This window comes from Branchiostoma lanceolatum, chromosome 4, assembly GCF_035083965.1.
Source record: "Branchiostoma lanceolatum isolate klBraLanc5 chromosome 4, klBraLanc5.hap2, whole genome shotgun sequence".
NCBI lineage: Eukaryota > Metazoa > Chordata > Leptocardii > Amphioxiformes > Branchiostomatidae > Branchiostoma > Branchiostoma lanceolatum.
This window is the reverse complement of record NC_089725.1, coordinates 22,513,124-22,533,225: the sequence shown is the minus strand read 5'-3', so window position 1 is coordinate 22,533,225 and position 20,102 is coordinate 22,513,124. Positions and strand designations below refer to the sequence as shown.

Here is a 20,102-nt window from a genome sequence, read left to right as displayed (position 1 = left end):
TACCTGTGCAGAACCCCCCTCCATGCCCCATGTCTTGGTAACCACGGTGAGCTGGCACCAGGCCACGGCAGTCAGACAGCCGTAGATCAGGATCGTCAGGATGAGACATTTCCAGTGCGTGTCCCTGCATAGCGATTGAGCCAGGCTCTGCTTGATGGGATACTGCACTGTCGAGTCCTGAAGATAACAATACAGACACCATGTTAAACATGACAAGTTGGCTTTCGGTATCTTTGGAAGTGCGCTTCAAACTTGCTTGATGATGTCACCTGTTATGCTGTAAAGCGTTGCTGTGAAGAGTATGGTGACCACTTGTAAAACAAGCAGACAAACTTGTGTGTAGAATATTGATGTAACAAATCTCGAATCTCCACGCTTCACGATGTATAAGGCCTTGACAATAAACACAAACGATGAATGATTAAGATATAACGAGATTTTCTGCACGCACTGCGCCACTACATACATCCAAGTCGCGTTATTACCGTAGGCAGGTGGCACGAAAGTAAATGATTTATGTATCCGACTTTCAGGAAGAAACGTGGCGGTATACTTGACATTGGGCGCCAATATTCAATACAGTATTCATCACACCCATTTCACACCGTGATAGATAGCTTTGAACACATCGTCAAGGTTCCTACGGAGCTATTCTTTCTGGTAATAATTTGGCTTGAATCCGCGGTGTTCATTAATCAAATCACTTCCCATCGGGCAACTGGAAATGATTTGGTGATTTATAGTAGGACACATCTTAACTTCATGACATTATTGAATGATTTTGTGGATAATGTAAAAGTAGGTTAAGTACAAATGATATATCTACATATAAGAACACATCCACGAAGACGAGCTTACAAATGCCAACGACATACACCTGCATACAAATGCAGCATGGCTTTACCTTTTCCAGAGCAATCTTTTAGTGCTATAATTACCAACCTATTAGTACATTACAACTGCAATGAGAAATCAGACGATGAAATTGAGATACAACTAATTAGGCAGACCCCTGGAGTCAGTAAAAATGGTTTCAAGGCACATAACAGAAATAGTAATGGCGTCAGCTGTCTCTATCCCGAGGCATTTTGAATGTAACTTTAATGTCAAGGGGGCACATGTATGCATGCATGTGCCGATGGGCTGAAAGGGTATAATGTGCAGAGGGAATCATTGGTACACAGTTCTTGATTTCAGGTAAATTACAAGCTGACAATATGCAAGTTTCCGCCTTAAGCTTGAATTCGGGTGACGTGGTGCTTCACAGCCCAGTGCCATAAATGTTATGTTGCCTTTGGAAGAAATACCTACGGTCATTCACCCGATGTCCATGTATGACATTGGAGATTAAGATGTTAACTTTATTCTGTTTGCAACTTTCGTTGCCGTGTGCCTAACACCCACCATGAACCTTCAACATTTTTGTTATTTACGCAATTGGCCTGAAATCTGACAGAGAAAAATACTTGGCTGCACTGTACTGCTGGGCATCCGGCTGCGTTCCTTCCATGATCGTTCATTTTTCACGTTTGCGTTATCTCTATGCACTTAGCTCTTACTAGACCGGCGTCCTTGCAACAATGATGCAGGTCCAAGATTAAATTCAAGCTACCCTAAGCCCTCTAGCACTGAGCCACTGGGATTGTCACATTTTTCGGGCACAACGGCGCTTTTATCAGAGACGTCATTACAGCGGAACGACTGGTGTTTTTACGGCTGATTCCTGATACACTGGTAGTGTCGTTCGTCATTACAGAATAAAGGCGTCTCTAGCTGACAGGCCGCGGCCTTCACGAGCTCGGGTCATCAACTTTGGCGAGATGAAGAGCAGAGCTGCAGTCTAGATGAAGGATGTACTAATATCGCGGGGTCTAACATGTTTCTTAGACTTAGACAGTCCTTCAATAGAGGTTAGCTGATGTCTTCTCTGTTACATATGATATAAAATGTTACGTACAAAAAGGCGTAGTGTTATGATAGCATTCTGCAGAAAAAAATTAATGAGATGAAACAAGTAAGCAAACAGACAAAAGAAATAAATAAATTGGCAATCTTGTAGCTTTCAGTTCATTCAAACGATTTGCGAAGAGCACGGTTGACGAATAAATGGTTCTAAGAATCACAGAAATGGCACTAAGATATAAGCGAATTGCGTGCGTCACAACGTCACGAGCACATCATCGTCCATCAAACCCAGTGGTCCTGCCTGTTATGGCCCTCAACACCAGCTACTTTGGCGGCGCCGCGCCAAATTCCGCCCGGTAATGGACGTTTTACGACCTCTTGCAGCATTGAAAGATTTCAAAATGTGGCGGATTCCCAAGGCGACTGTTAACCGCAGTTTAGTCCGGTCGGTTGCATGAGCTTCATCTGTAGAACCGTACAGGTAGAGCCTTCTTCACAATCCCTACGGACAGACTTAACTTGAAATGTCAGACAGTTAGATTCAAATCTGTTTTTAACTTGCATGCTTTCATATGTAGAAATACGACCACTCACGAACCCCTTCGGTACTGCATTCTATATTCGTATATATTTCACAAGGCCTGGTAGATCGATGTGACACGTCACATGAATGTCAGGACCTATCGATCACACCAGTGAGAGCTAGCTGCGTCCTTTCCGTCACGTGAGATCGAGAATATAATGTCCTTGGTTATGTTGATGACAAGATTCAACTGTCCTGTTTGTGCGTGAAGATCTGTTAGCCATTCCAACGAGTGAAGATCTGTTGCAGACTTGCGGGTTATGTAGATATCACGGATTTAAGATTTATTTGTTTTGTATTTTTTTTTTGTAGCTTGTAGTTGACTGTACGAAAGTCACTGTCCTTTTTGTTTCTCCAATAAAGCTTCTTCTGTAGAGAAAATAGATCTACCCACCATGACCGTAAACGCAGATCTACAGCTAACCTGCCATGGCCGTGAGTGCAGATCTGCTGGTAACGGCCGTGAGCGCAGATCTATTCGTTATCTGAGTCACGAGAGAGCCAGCTCTACTGGTAATGAACGTAAATCACAATAGATTGTCTTGACGCCTTCGCATTGTCCTGTAATAGGAACCATGGGGAACAGTGGAAAAGATGATTTCATGAACATTTCATGACATTGCATGAACAATCCAAGTGTCCAATGATGTACCTAGTCCTATTCGTTTCGGCATAGTTTTGATGGAGTCTATTGTGAGCCGATGGAAATGATGTACTCTGATACTAGACAACTTTATTTGGCTGTAGAGGCGAGATTTAATCTCACGTTCACGACCTTCCCTGTCAGAACGGGAGAGCACCGGACCGGGTGTCGATTCTATCGTCGTAAAAAGCACTTTCTATTACATCCTTTGTTGCGGGCTATCAGTCCACAAAGCTACCGCCTTTATTTGACAAGCGTGGGCCGTGACTGATGAGGTGATGAATGCTCTCTGTTGAGCTGACTGCTCGGAAAAGCCCCATAATCCATCATGTGCAACACTGGATAACTTTTTTTTTCTTTGTTTGAGGTCTATAAGTTTATAGTCTATAAGTTTCAATTCATTCATTCATTCATTAGTACACAACGATAGTAAAACACACTATCGCATATTCAACTTGTAAGCACGGGGGTGGGGTATTCATTGACCGCCTGGGACCATCTGATAGGACGAATGCACACCAAGCTAATCCAGATTTGTTATTCGACTCTATCAAGAAGTATAGTTTTGCACGTTTTCATAAACGTTTTGATATTCGATATGTAGCTCATTTGATGTCAAATTAAGTTGAAAATTGACAGTGGCGTAATCAGCACGCAAGGCAATACGCCAGAAAGTTTATGAAATGAGATTATATAACTATGGCACTGATTACAAACGTTCTAAATGTAATGAAAACAGGCGTGCAAATCCGACAAGACGTGCAAAACATCAATTACTCTTGCTTCTCATTTGCCGGAGGTATTTGCTAATATTCTCTCCTTTGTACATTGTACAGTACGTGCATGGCATACCAAGAAAGAACTTACTTCCTTTTTGTATACTACTAGTTTGTTTTGACTCAGACCTGGAACATTAAGGTACCACATAGAATACTACGAAATACTACAAAAAGAGTTTGCTTGAAGCCCTTCACAACCAAATATCGGCATCAAATTTTGACTAGCCTGACGTAATAGGAAAACGCATAGAATCCAGAAAGAATCTAAACGAAACAGACCAACAAAGGTCAAATAGATCGTTATAGGTCACAAGGCTATAAAGATGCAAATACCAATTCATCTTATATTTCTTCATCCTGTCATTATTCTGCCATTGGTGCTGTTCACCACTGTGCTATTGACATACCATGTTTCTGTTCGTAATAAACCATGTCAACACATGTAAGTTATGGTAAAAAAAGGCAAAAGTAGTCCCATAACCTTTTTTAGGCCGTAGGGGCAGTGAATTGTTATCCAATGTGTCTAGGGCACTGTATTGGAAGGCAGAGCCCATCTCTCTCCTTCCATTGCCTTTTACCTTCCCGATCGAAGTCAGGTACCTTTTTTACACCTGGGTGGGGTGAGGAAAGTCGTATCAAGTGCTTTTTCCAGCTGCAGGGGCACAACGTCGGTGCCCATGACAGAGGATTCGAACCCAGGACCTATGGATTCTGGGCCAAACACCCTAGCCGTTGCGCCAACACGACACCACAAACCAAGTTTTTTTCAGATTGTAAAATGAGATAGTTAACGTTAGTTGTATTGTGTCAACCTGATAAAAATCACACGATAACGCCATACTCCAGGTATGGATTTTGTGAGTGCAGATGAAATCTTGTTTACAAGCCTGGTCTCTGAAGTCGATAAACAGACACTGTTGATACTTAACCTACTGGATTGGATGATTCAGAAGCTGCAGTGTCAAACTGCCACTTTACTTACTTGGAGTGCAGACGCTGACATAGCGCGTTTATGCGCAGCTTCCAGACATTGTATCCCCTGTCAACCTTTGTGAATATATTCATGTGGCAGTTTGATATTTTTTACCAATAAGTAGATAATGTACCCCGGAGGGTGACTCTGATCACATCTTCTGTTGCTCCGTTGACCAAATACGGCCAGATCTCTCAGTGGCGACCAAAAAAGTAAGGCACAAAAATTTCAACTTTGATTCAATTTCACGGAAACCTACAGAGACCTCTGAGTCAACCGTGCACAGACCATAGAGAGTTTATTGAGCACTCAGGACTGTTATTACACAGATTCGGCACATCAAAAGCGGTTACAAGGGAACTTAATCTTTTCCAGGAAAACGTTCAGCCTTCAATAGCAGAGTCCCTGTGTTGACAACCTTGAAACTTAGATCATCCCTGAAACGACCATAAATCATTGGTTTACTCGGCTGGCGCCGCAGGAAATTGAGCAGTCCAACTGATGAAAAACACGCGTGTTGATAGATTTCAAGGCCAGCCAGTGGGGTGCCAAGAAGGACGGTTAAATAAGAAACTTCGTTTCAGTTTGCAGAACAACTTAAGATCTCCCTGGTGCAAAGGAAAGCCCTTGGATGGAATTAGATTTTTTTAATGGAATGCATCCGGCTAGACATTCGGATTTTAGACCTGTCCCTTTCATTACAAACACAGACATCGTGTAAAGGTATGGGACTGAACTGGCACCAGGTCGGCTACACACTATCATCTGGTAATGCCCTGCTACTAGTGGTAATGAGAAGATCTGAATGTCAAGTAATGTCAGATGATGCTATCTGTCTGCTGTCTAGAAGAGTCAATCTGCCACCTTTCATATTGCTATCTTGACGTGGCCTGCCTTCCTGCCATACAAATGTACATCGCAGTAAATAAATCAGTCATTTATTCATCGATTTCTTTCCAGCTGACTAAAACACATGTGGCCAAAAGGGCTATTGCCATATGAATATAGATGCTACAGGATAACCATTGCACTATCTCAAGCCAGATTCAAGTGTAGATTGCTGTACAGTGAGAAATTGCCTACTTAAAACTCGGCTGTGATCCTCCTGGGTTTCTGAAACGCCTCTTTCCAGGGGTACGGCAAGTAAATTGTGCAGCCCCATTACCTACAGAAGAGCTTTTATGGCAGCAACCTATCAGCTTTTAAGATTGCCTTGCCTGATACAATCTTCCTGCAATTAAGATGCTAAAACGGACTTAAAGATATCCTTGTCTGGGTAAGGCACCACAGGTAATAGCTCTATTTTAGGCTGACGTTTACTCCCTTGTTTTCGTTTCTCTGTCATCTACACTCACGTCCCAAGAACCAGTTAACACATAAGAGACATAAGAGACTAAGTTAAACCATTCCCAGCAACGTTACTCACCAATATCTGCCGTGGTCTGGTTAGGTGTGCAAGTATATCTGTCCAAGAGTAGATATAAGGAAGGGCCGAGAACCATTTTTGAAACCATTATTGAAAGTTTTATTAATCCTTCAGTTTGGATTTATGAGTTTCTCGGATTGCTGTATCATTCTGCACACGTCGGCACTACCTGATTACCTGTGCAACACTATCCATCTGGAAAATGTTCTGATTGGAGTGTTCATTTCAAATCAGAGAACACTATTGATAACGTAGCGAGTCGTGATCTGTAGTCAGGCTGTGCCTGGGATTAATGTGTGTTGAAAGATATGGCGTCTCTATCGTAGTATTACTATAATTGAGGAAGTTCCAGAACGCTGAGATTCATGTGTCTTCTTCTCAGATTCGTGGAGGTTTAATGCGTGTGTGCGCGCCCGTTTATGATTCCAATATAGATATTCAGTCATGCTTGATGGCCAATACAGCCCAAATTGGCAGATTGTAAATGAAGGGGATGTTACAGCGAAATACCACAGCATTAACACTGCAGTATGTGGTATTGTGGTGTACCAACAAATGGCGCTACTGCAGCAAACCACACAGGGCGGGCGCTGCCGAAATGGGTCCATCGGCACTCATTTAGGTTTAGTTTCGTTTACTTCCATCGCTTATGATTGTCCATATCTCACTTAATGGATATGATAGTTGTACCGCTGTGCTGTTTATTTTTTCAAGCCGTAAATATTTCTCTGTAGTTTATCACCTCGATGAACGGATGCAATGTTCCTGCTGTTGTGGAGACTTGAAGCCGCGGAGGCGACTGGACAGTCCCCGGGGATGATTACTGCAACAACAATCTCACCCATCATCGACCAATTTCCAGGACAGCGCACAACAAGGTCGCAGGGAGTACATGATAGGATATTGATATTTGAATGATCACCGCTAGAAATCCGTTTAATGAAGTACCGCCCATATCGTGTCTGGTCGTTTGCAAGGGGGCGGTTTAGACAAACAACTGATCAGATGCTGCACTGTCGTCTGTTCCCTACTGGTCACACTGGACACAAGGTCATTACTAAAACTCCCGACACTCTATTGGAATCTACTGCATCTTAATCTACGTGTGCCGTTCAAATTGCCACGGTGCCTTTAATTTGTCCATTGTCCCTCTTATCAACGATTTTCAATCATGAAAAGCTGTCACATCTGGTATTATTGCAAGAATAGCACCGTGAGATCAATTCCTTCTATCAAACAGGCCGCTCCAATGTTTCCTTCTGTGAACCCGTGATTGGCACACATCTCTGAGACTCTGGTTGCATAATACATTGCAAACTTTGAGCAGAACGTCCACCCCTTAAATCCTAAAACAGAAAATTTTGAATGAGGGGGGGGGGGCTGCTCCTCACACACCACCCCCACCCCCGCACGTGCAGAATGATGATTTCCTCCAACAAAAGATAAATCTGAAAGCTCTCACATCGACCGTCACCTGGATCAGCAGTCAGCCCATAAGATTTAGGAAGAGTGGATACTTTATGTCATCACTAAGTCGTGTATCTCCACTTTTACTGAACGGCCGGCCTAACTTGAGACCTGTCGGGCTGTTGGCTGTTACGAGTAATAAAATTAGATATGTAGTGAGGAACGATATCGGGTGTTTACATAACATTACGTTTTGTGTTCAAGGGGGCTAGGTGGCTGTTGCTTGCTGCTGATTGTCTAAAAAAATTTCCTTGGTCTTCTGATGTCCGATCTAATTTAACGCAAGCCGTCCCCTGGGATACTGGGCGTCACGACGCGGGATGTGTCGTTCATCATTCATCCACCGTTCATCCGTCTTGCTCTCAAAGCCATAAAATGTTCACAAATTACCACAAATATTATTCTACCTATAGCACTTCCCCTAATTTGTATTGTAAGTCAAGGTAGTTAGCTACTCTATGCAGTTTCAATACTTCATGTAATATTTGCTGCTGATACTTTCTAAATCTAATATCCCTAATCAGTACTTGTACTGAGTTTTTGTGGTGCAGCCATGAAGGTAAAAACAGCTAATAGTTCTAGGTATTGAATATTAGACGTAATAGTTCTAGATATTAGCTATTAAAAGCTAATAATTCTAGATATAGAATGTACAACATTATTACACATTGCGAATTGCATGTCCCTTTGTGTGCTCCTGGAAGCGCGTGCACCACGGGGGCATCTCTGGCATCAGTGTGAATACGATCCGCCCGGTGGACTTGTGATCGTGGCCATCAGCCCCCCATTTCTTTTACAGCTAATGTCGTCGATCTATCAGCTAACGGGGCACCTGAGGCGTGAACATTATATGGCAATCCGCGGGAGGCCCCAGTAAGGTGGTCCGGGATTACTACAAAGGACTGGCCCGTCACGACGCACTAAAGGTTCGCGGGCGGATCGATACGGCACAATACCTTTAGAAATACAATCTAGCTGTAATTGTCTCATTACCATCCAGAGCACAACAAGAGGACCTTGTCTTTCAGGGTTTTGTCTTCCGTGAATGTAAGTGTAGATATGAAGCAACGCGTTTTGCTATGAAACACATATATATACAAGATAAAAACCACACAGAGTGAAAATTTCGATCACTATTAGCACCTGTAAATTCATCTCAAATAGAATAAGATACGGTGATATTTCGTAATTTAAGTACACATTAACTGCAGCTGCTTTCGGTCTCATTGTGTTGCAGAAATCTTCGTCTCTTGATCATCTTGTGCCATAGTTGAGACGATTAAACTGTACCATTTGAAAAGAAAACCTACTCAATCAGCTGTTTCTTGTTTTTCCCAACCCTCTTTGCAAAGTACAGTCATTCCATAGATTTAGGAATAAAAGACAGGTATGAGACAACACAAAAATCCATAAAGATTACCCCATTCAGAACTGTAACATGTGGAGTGTACGTGCCTCAAATCTGACCTTGCAGAAATTACTGATTCCAAGGAATCACACTCACACTGGGGTAATAACACTTGATAAGCACAACTGGCTGCTGGGTGATCCCAATAAACCTCATATGCCTGCTTCATTTGTGCCCCGTTACTCATTTACTGTCTCTGCTCCCGTGAAAATAATGTTTATAGTAAATTTCCATTGCTGCACTGTTACTGTCCTATAGGTAGTGGGAAAAAACAGGGTCCCAAATGTGAATTAACAGGTAGCATTTAAACTATCTCAAAGAGCACTTCATACGAAAATACGGGACTTGATACATCATTTCATTGTTTTTATACAAATACGCCAATGACGCTACAGTGAGTGGCACCGTGTGCATTTTTTTCCTGAAACATGAAACGACATCCGTTTCCTTGTGCATTAGGAGCCATGAGGATAGTCCATGTACACATCAAACTTGAACCTAAAAACTTGACATTGAATCACAGCAGCAATGGTTTGGGCTGCCGTCACGGCGATAAGCTGAAAATTAAAATGGAAACGGTTGCCTGCAACATTAGCCCTTCAGCCTCCCGGTCGGCCCGCGGTGGCCATGATTGACACGGTTGGCGGTGCAGAGACCGCCATCTGAAGCAGAGGTGTCTAAGGTCAAACGTAATAACAGGTTAGCTTATACAGGTGGCAACATTTTCTCTGTACATGGTACATGGCCTTTTTTTAGGGATTTCGATACTAATCTGAACACACTGTCGTCAACTATCACTGGTGCAAAAGGCACCGGAAAACATGAAGCAAGAGGCCAGTGCCAAAAGGATCCGGAACCGAAAGGATTGTGGTGGTTTGTTATTCCATAACATGAAAAGATCTTCACAATCCACCCACCAAACTCCTAATCTCCGACGACTACCTCCTTCTCTAACCACCTGCGACTAGCGGTATCATATAAAGATAGAATACCTCATTGCAGGGATCGTACACCAGCTCGCTCTCGCAAGGTCCCTCTGAATCCGAAGAAAGTTCGTCGTAGAAATCGCCTGCGTGGTTGAGATGCCCCATTCCGTAAGACGACATCAAGTACGGTTACCACTCCGACCGCAAAGATAGCCACCAGACAACAAACGGATTTGGTAACGAGAGAACTGCTACTCGAGGCCTCACCGCCTGGGCGCAGAATGATCTTATCGCGTCCCAGCCCGAGAGCTATCCGCCTACCTGACTCTGCCATAGATTTTATGTGGTTGCTTTATATTGCACATTTCCCACTGCGGCTGCGGATCAATCGAGCCAGGTGCTATCGGCCTTGTCGGCAACCAACTAAAACAGTAAAGCTGTAGCTTCTGGGGATACTGGGAGGGCTTCTCTGGGTATAAAAACTTCACCGACACCTTTTCCAGCTGGTAAGAAAACATTATGGGGCTAGATAAGAAGCTAGCTCATTACATTTGATGGTGTCTACCCATCGTGCTAGAGCTACCTTCTAATGGATACATCACAAAATGACGTATCAGCTGATAACCCTCATCTTCAGTGCTCATGAATGTAGATGGATGTAGAGGCTGGTAAGTAACGGGGAGAGGTGGTGTTGATAATGATATTGGCATATATCAAGATTGATGTAGTGTAGAATAGTAGATGCAGAGGAATCACCAGGTAGATTTTGATACTGCTGCACGGCATGGGGCAGGGCATGAAAGAACAGACGTTCTTCTCGGTAGGTTCGGGCCAGAGAGGTAAAATTCCGATACTGCCAACCATCTTCTTTCGCTTGAGGTCTCGTTTGGTCTGGATTGCCTATAGTTGCACATGGTGTATCAGCTTATTAAATGTTTGTAAGCTGATATAATAAAAATAATAATACTGCGCATCCTGATCTTTGTCAAGTTTCAACTATCTCCAGTCTTCAGTGACTTCAACAACTTCCGTGCACATTAAAAAGCATCAGTATACCATGCTGGACTCAGGGCTGTGTCATTCTGCACTGGTGACCCCCCCTACTTTGAAGACATGATCACGTTATTGTCAGTATTAGTGATATGTCCAGTCGGCTCAGCTGTCTGATTTAATGGTTCATAGAATCTAATGTGACTGAATTATAATCAGATAATCAGTTTTGCCAAGGATGGAATCAACGTGGCGTGGCCTGGCACCATTGCAGCGGTTTGACTTTTCTGACATCGGAACGAACAAAACTTTGTCAATCACTTTGTGCTCTGATCACGTGACCAGCCGATTTTCCTCCCGTTTGTCTCTTACAAAAGTTGATAATCATGCTAACAGGGACTCTCAAATGAAAGGTTTATGCAGAACACATGTGTTACTAGTATTCTGAAAAAAATCTAGTTAAATTGCAAACATGAATACATGTAACCATCCTCTTTCGTCTTGTAATTATAATACCTAATGGCACAATCATGCTCAAATCTGTTTAGCCACATTCATTAACCACAACACAAATGGACTCAGCAGCTGATTTGCCACATTCAATCAAGTTTCAAATAGATCTGTGAAGACAGTAACTTCATTTTTGGCATGTATCAACAAACATCTATGAGCAATCCTTTTGGCAGATAACTAAGAAGGTCATATTGTACCTACAAATGCAGTCAAATGTGTCGTTTCAGATTGTGGTTATATAGTACAATATTCAATCACGCTGTGGCAATACATTGGAATTAACGCTATGTTGGCGCAAAAGTTGTTCTTGGCCCATTGATAACCTTCGAAATATTCCTTTAACCTTATCTCCCTCAAGAGGAAGTTCAGCTCGACATTACTGTACTCTGTGACTCTTGTGTACCCTTGACTCCCCTTCCTCTCATTGTCTCCTTCAGTTATCTGAACAGCCACAGGCGATCCGTTCACGTCAGCACAACAGACAGGCACGAGAGAGATGTTATCAAGGGACTCGTGGTAATGGTGACAGCGCTGTTTGTTTGAGAATTATGACAGCAGTCGTGCGATCCCCATCGATCTGAGCACGACCTTGCTGTATCCACTATATCCAGTAGACTTTCGCGAACATTTGAGAGACGATTATTCAAAGCCTGGCGATTTTCAAATAGCCTGATAGGTAGCCGGTGTTACACAATCTCTCGCTGTCAGGGGTTTTATGGGCACCCTTCCTTGATATGGAGCCAGTTAGTCAGGCGGGCCGCTAGGAGCGTGACTTCAGTGGAGCTATCGGATACCTGATAGGGATCTTTATGCACACAAAAAAACCCCAGCAAAATCATGTTTTCAAACAAATTGATCCTCAGTGTCAGTTGCCTGTCATGATGAATCTCAGAACTATAGGACTGTATTCTCTGGGCTAATTTTCCTCAGTGCTGCCGACCTTTTGACACTAGGCTGTTGTATTTTTGTATCTAATCACTCATATGTTTTGTTTGAGGTTTGGAAAGGGAATAATTCAAGGAGGGGTTGACGGGTCGTCGTCATTTTTGGTATGTAGCTTAAGATAGTTGACATGATAATACGATGATTATGCAAATCAGGTTCTAGTTTGTATAGTTAGTGAGGTCATTTATAAATCCAATGCGTTCCATGATAGGACTATTCAAACATGTGACATACATATATGAAAAAGAGAGAGATATCGAAAGCTATAGATATATGCAAACAAACACCTAATCTGCACAATTGATAAGAAAGTGCTATAATTGCATAGTCGTAAATAACCGTAATGGCATACTTGCAGCATTTGGAATTTTATTAAGGGTTAACATAATTAGACATAAATCATGTAAATCAGGTCCTCTTTTTCATAATTGCTAAGGAAATGCCAAGACACGACCATCATACCTTGAACAACTTGTCTTAATTGGATGAAACAAGATGTTCAACTTATATGATATATGCAGATACTATATAAGAAGCAGTTATGATACGTCAGTCGTAAAAGTTAACGTCATTTGGTGAAGGTCTGATGCGGAACTCGAGTTTCTGTATGAAGCGTAGGCCAGATGTCTTCGCTGTTCTATCCTAGGCTATGGTGCCATTGAGCAAACGACGTTGATCCCCCTTCACTTGGCCCACTCCTGGACAGCCCTGTGACGAATGCCTATGTTTATGCAGTGTCCTACTTCCGTTAAGCGATGCAAAGTTTCATGATTAATTTAGAGCTCACGATCTGGAGGCTGTGTCACGGTCCGATACGTCATATCTGTTACCATGACAACTGCCTGCCGCAGTGAATATCGCCCAGCACGACTGTCATCACGTCTGGAGCGTTGGGGTGTTGGGAAATAACGGTGAAACGTTTCAAATGTAAAAAAAATGTGAATGGTCGTGTTGACGAGTAGGCGGAAATAGTGGTCAAATTCTAGTAATTTTTTTTTTTTTGCTATCTTGTAACGGCAATCCAATTTGCAGCAGTTTGCAAGACGGATTCGCGAACAGATGGCTTTTTCGAGTTTTCCACAGACGTTTCTTTTTTCATATTCTCAACGTCAATTTATAGTGCTGTATGGCGGCCTCCAAATACATATTTTTCTGACATAAACATGTTTCCAGTTGAATTGTCATCATATCCGTGTGTTGGTTTTATTTTCCGTGGGAGGAATGAGGAATCGTCCTGCATAAAGGAGCACCTGTTTGCGTCGCCTTTACAGCAGACGCAGTGGGTGAACAAGCTGCGGAGCTGTGATAACGACGGAGCTGCTTTATGAATGTGATGAATGCTTTACTAACCACCATATCTCTCCACAGGGGTTCACATAAAGTAGACGCCCCCCAGGCGAGAGGCCTGTAATGACAGCTGTCTTCCACAATCTTAAAAGTCATAAATGTGTACTAAAGAGGCTTGTTCCTTCTGTGGTATTCTGTATCATACAATGGACCTGGAAATTTGGACGAATACTTGTACTTTTTTGTTTAAGTGTCTTCTCAACCTTCCTGGAGAATGTTCCACTCTGGACCAATGGCATTGATTTGTACGTTGAGCCCTCACGGCATGTTGTATCCATTCTATCCTTCCGTTTGCAGTTAAAGCCCCGAAATAACGTTCATTCGTCATTGATTTGAATGCTAAGAATACTTCACTTTTTGTTCTCACAAAAGCCATACCATGTACCAAAAGGGCCGATAAAAATCAAATCAAATTATTGTGCTTGTTTCTAACGATTGATGTTGTTGATCACATGTTAGATCTTCATGCATACAAATGTACTGTTAATTGAGGATTCATTACTCAATGTCATGTTACATTCCCAGCAGACTAGTGTTACCCTTATCAATAACAATGTGTTTACCTCATAGCAGTGTTACAGTTATAGACTGTTTATTCTTGGAAGAGAGTGCTTGTTCCATTTTACTGATCGTTTCCTGCTCTCCATGCAGGCTGGTCTTGACGTATCTTTAGGCGTTTTTGTCGAGCTTACTATTTTGTCCCGTTTTCGTTATGTCGCCAGCCCGACAAAAACGCATAAAGGCCGCCAAAAACCAGTCCGAGCCCAACCTTTGCTTGGAGAGCAATCGTTTCCTATTGTCAAATTCCCCCATAATTCAGGAATGCGGATGCGAACGGATCGTTTGACCGTTACGCCGAACAAACACGACTGATTGGCCCCGACTTAGAACGGAGGTTGGTGCGGACGTGTGGGGAGCAGGAGTCGGCAGGGCATGTCAGAATAATACCCCCCCCCCCCGCGCGTCTATTGACGGCCTACCAGTGGGCAGGGCTGCCGTCACTATCGACTTTGTCGGGTCAATCGATAGAAACACAATAGTGTTAAAGCTAGCGTTCGCGCAGCTCGCTATCAGTGACAGCCGTGACCTGGGTAAATCACATTTATGAAGCACTGAGCCACCTGGACGTGACGTTAGACTTTTTACCTTCGTGATCTGAATATTCATGAAATTTAAGGGTGTGTTTTGTTTTCTTGTCTGGTGCTGTAAATGTTTCCCCACGTACACTTGGCTCACTTTATCAATATCTTCAGTTGTATTTCATTTGCCACTTTTTGCCTTTGATAAAGCTACCCATGATTCCACCGATATTGATGTTTGACATGTTCAAGCTGTGTGACCACAATTGTCTTACTAAGTATTTGTGGATATGTGCCTAGGGGTGACAAATAAAGTCTAAAAAAAGCTGTTGAATAGAACTGTTGCTAGTTTCTCGGCCAGTTTTCCCCTGCGGTGACCCACGCGTTCTTTCCGGATGACGGACTTCGGAGACATCCTGGCTGTAATCAAAGAACTGGGTTAATTTGGCGTGTGGTTTCCAATACCGATCGGGAAGTGGGTTAGAGAAATATACTCCATCATTCCTTCTCCTGATGGAGACAACTTCGAGGATCCCCCATAGCCACGTAAATACTGGATCATACCGGCTGTTGACCCAATTACTCCGGGACTAGACTAGTGCTGTTTATGTCTATTAATCCTCAAGCTTAAAAAGGAAATTTAGCCCCACTCCATTTCTTTTTGGTTCAAAACGCAAGCAATCACTGCTCGTCCGGTATTGTAGCATCTCTCACGTATCCTTTCGATGTTAACGCTCTAGCTCCTTCGTACTTTCATCATTAACTTCAGTCTATCCATGTTGCTTATGCAAACGCTAGATTACGCTGAGGTTACATTTTCTGATTGAGTTTATTTATTACTATTTCAGTATCTTTTTATCTTAAGAAATCGGGGAACCAAACAAAAAAATAAAGTAGATAACATAGAAAATAATTATAAAACATCATTTATCGATCATGGGGTATAATGTTGATTGGAATGTTATAAACCAGCTTTATGCTCCTTCCTCCACCATCGCGTGAATATGAACTATACGGTATCACGGTATCTTCTATGATGAAATTTGCATAGTCAACTTTCAAAGTCGTTCCACAACTACAATCCAAAACCAGCTCTTTCGCAGAAGAAAAATCCTATTAGCTGACGTTTCTGCGAAACTGTTCTTGTGTAACATTGTAACAAAGAGGAAGAACCTTCGCAAATACTTGCTAAAACAGCCACAGGACAGGCCGTCACATTAGATAACCTCACTTTCATTTCTTCTCTGTGATAATCTACTTATCCTACATTGTAACGTGATTGAGGCAATAGCTGCGCAGACGATCCTTGCTCGGTGTAATGCGTCTAATTTCATCCCAAAGCCCTGTCTGGTCCATGACAAATGAAGGAGATTGGCAAGTAATCCCTACTCTACAGGAACCCCAGTATTCATTAGTTAACCTGACAAGATAGCTGCAGCAAAACTTAGATCAACATACATTCGGCACGGCAGGCTGAGTACAGAGAATGAATTTTACCTCAAATATACGCACGTACGTCCTTCTAGTGTTGCAATGGGCTGACTCAAGCCTATTCCATCATCTTAAAATCTTGACACGTTAATCTTTTACAAGCTAACTTGCCCTATTGCGTATCAATAGTCGTAAAGGTGACTTATAACACAACCAAATGCAGGAGATACGTGTCTGATTGTGCTGTACATTGTACGTGTCCCTTTTCTTCTTTAATGGAAGTGCAAACATTTTACGAGTGTAGAAACCTCAACAGACAGCACGAGATGAATTTTGTTAGCGAGGAAGGTCGTGTGATCCTATTGTAGCAGTGTTAGGGCAGACATAGAGTCACCTCAGTTGCCGTGATGATCTCAATTTGTCCCAGATGTCTGCGCGGACTTGATTGCAGGGGTGTGTGGATAGCTCATCTCTCTGTACTGCACAAATTGGATTCTATTCTGAAGAAAAGGTCAATCATTTATCTATTGTCTTGAGATTCTCTCAATTTACAACGACCACGTTGAACACTGCATGCATTACCTCTGGCATTTACCAGACAATTATCTGCGTGCTCCTCATTTGTAAAAGCGTCTAGAAAACGTGTTTCATCATAGTTTATGTCTGAATGAAGAATATCTCAATGGGACCTTCGCCTATTAGCGGATACGTCTGAAGATAAAATCAAAAGTCTGCGAAACAAGGTCAGCATACTTGACTAAGGCAGGAAATAGGTTGTTCATGAGTGATGTTTTACTAAATCTCTCTTTAGCTTCAACAAGTTACATAAGTAGATGGAGAACAACCCTCTGAAGGAAATAGAACACTCCATTGCAGGCTCTTCAGCACTCAAAGCTCTCATTCTGGAAACTCCCTACCTACATAATCAGAACATTGCCTGGAGCTGGAATTTGGAATGTAAATTAAAATTCCTACCATCACATATTGCAGCCTGAAGATAGTTAGATTAAAGCTGCTATCATACCAGTTTCGATTCCCCTATTCCCCACTGAGACAGCTGTTACACTTACTACGTCAGCGTGTAATGGCCTTGGGTTCATTGCTGATTTCGTCTGTCCCCGTGGGTAACATGCTACTTTAAAGTAAAGTTCACAGGTAGCGTTCGTGCCCTTTGGTTTTACGTGTGTGTCTCAGTGAGACCCGTGGTCTCCTGCTGACTTTCTCCAGAGAATTACGGTACTCTCATTTCGCTTCCTTAATGAGAGCCTGGAGCACTCGGGAATCTGTGTACTCTTTCACGACTTACCTAGTGTTTTTGTCTCAGCCTTCCAATTAGATCAGCGTTCCATTAAGCTACACTTTCGGGACAATGCGCTATAATGTGTTTGTTTCATCACTTTAAAGGATAAGACCATGGTTGCGTAATCACATCCGCCTAAGTAGCCATTACTGTGCCCTATACAGACCGCATTTCTGCCATTAGAATTAATAGTGTAGGTGATTCCTTGTAGTGCTTATTGGTTTGGAGCAATTCTGCCCCCCGACTGTGGTAAATGTTGCATCATTGTGGGTAACAAAAGACAAATATGGCACCAACAACAATCGGTTCCTTACTTTTTATATTGTTCATATTTATGTTAGCATCCATCCCATTCCTAAACACATCCCATGCCTACAAGCATGATTATCATATCATTTTGTCGGGGGTAAACAGAAGTAAACATAACTCAACAGACCCCTGACGATGATGATGACGTATGGACTATTGCAGCGGATAATATGTGTTCATGTCAAAGGTCAAATGTTAACGTTGAACCACGTACTTCCTTTACTGCACCAATAAATGCGCAGTGTAGACCCTGGAATAGATAATCCATTGATGAGGACCAACGGAAACAGATTAACGCAGCATCAATTATTTCAGCACCACGGACAGATACTGTTTTTATCAGGCAGCCTTTTTCATGTAAGATGTGTTCACCTAGCGGCATTCATAGTTCATGACAGCTTATGAAATGTTTCCATGAGTTTCAGCACTTTGTGACCAGAGTTCAATAGTCTAACGAGATAGTCGCTCAAACTCTCGCCTATTCAAAACAAAGTAAGTTTCGATGAGGGCACAATCAACAATTCTTTCCTCAGGATCTACATGCTACACATCTTGTGTTAACACCATTTACCTTACGGTATCATTCAAATGGACTTTCCCTGACTGCTGGCACAACTCGTTACTCCTATATTCAGTAATTTGATACCCACCCTAGCCTTGCATGCGCACATAACGCGACCTTGTTAATGATAAAGCACGGCTGCGGAGTTTTAAGCACGGCTGCTGAGTTTTTCCTGTGATTTACGCCCACAAATGAAAGGTGCGAGGACGGTTCTGGTCTCGTACTGGCGGCCCAAGATTGATACCTCCTGACAGCTGTACCAAAATGCTTACTTAGGGGTAAATAGGACGAAAGGACGTCATTTACCATCCCGGGATAAGGAATGACAAACTGGCATTGTTGCAATTTCCGTCATCATGGTTGAAATGGATGGCATCATACACAACGATTCGACCGTTTATGATAAAACAGGGGTGTGTTACGCTCAGGAGTGGTGATTGGCTGGTTTGTCATGAAAGATGATGCGTATGCCAGTTGACTCTATAATTCAGGGGTTTCTTTCTTTGATATATTTCTTCAATTTTCACAAATCTTAGAATTTGTACAGCGATCTTCCACTCATATCAGAGGCTCTCCTAACTACGTGCAATGAATGTATGAAAACACGCTGTTAGTCCAAATGTCTTTTGGAAAAGGAGCTTATGCTTGTTTTGAGACTAATGTGTTGAAAGCATTATGGCTGAGCAAAGATAAGGAGATAAACCTGACTTACAGAATCCCATACAACAGACTACCGTTATTGTAGAAGAGCAAGGGGAGGCGAAAATACGAGTTTTATCAAAGGAAGGTGCTTGCCAGTCCCATTACTTTTCGTATTTTAATTTGGAAGGAGGCTCTACGGCTTAATTGTCTCATAAGGTCTGATGGATTATATCGAAAACGCTCCCGTCACCTCCATCGGGAATGCACGCTGCGCTGCCCACGTAGTCCAGTTACGCCGGGACGTCGCTTTGAGTTTTTTTATTAAGTGAAAATCGATGAGCAAGGGGATGTCCTTCATGAGATCTAGATTTAATTTGTAATCAGAATAATGCCCACCAATGTAACATGAGAAGGGTGATGAGAATCAATCTGTGACGAGGACGGCCATGTAATATGACGCCACGACGTGTTTAGCAGGAGACGCCCTTAATATATCCGTAAACAGTAGTAATTACAGTTACTGTAATCATATCCCTTTAAATTAACAGATAGTTATTCAACACTCCTCGATATCTGCCTTGTGGAGTTAGTACCGTATATCATGTACATATGCGATCTGTTTACTGGTAGAGGTGATATTTTCGGCGTAATCGCCGTATCTTAAAAGCAGGGAGAGCTGGCACCAATGAATACATATCACTACCTCAGGTGCGGTTACATATAATCCACCATCATCCATAGACATGACAAGATGTCCATAATGATTTGAATTAATTCTATCTTTTCCTGTAACATTGGTGTTCGACGTAACTTCAGCAGCCACTGCCTGGCTTCTATTATGTACAGACTGTAATGACGTTGCCATGTGATTAAT

General features: G+C 42.5%; 1 protein-coding gene across 4 annotated transcripts in view; it reads right to left on the bottom strand.

Moving 5' to 3' along the window:
* The window catches only part of LOC136433399 (transmembrane protein 151B-like), a 34,408-nt gene that overhangs the window by 4,790 nt on the left and 9,516 nt on the right, over positions 1–20,102 (bottom strand). For 3 of the 4 annotated variants that reach the window (XM_066425566.1, XM_066425565.1, XM_066425567.1), the window contains one exon: positions 4–177. In XM_066425566.1, coding sequence (XP_066281663.1) covers positions 4–177 — 174 coding nt within the window. Of the gene's footprint in view, positions 1–3; positions 178–10,176; positions 10,349–20,102 lie in introns of those variants that run through there. The other variant, XM_066425564.1, reaches the window with a different exon arrangement.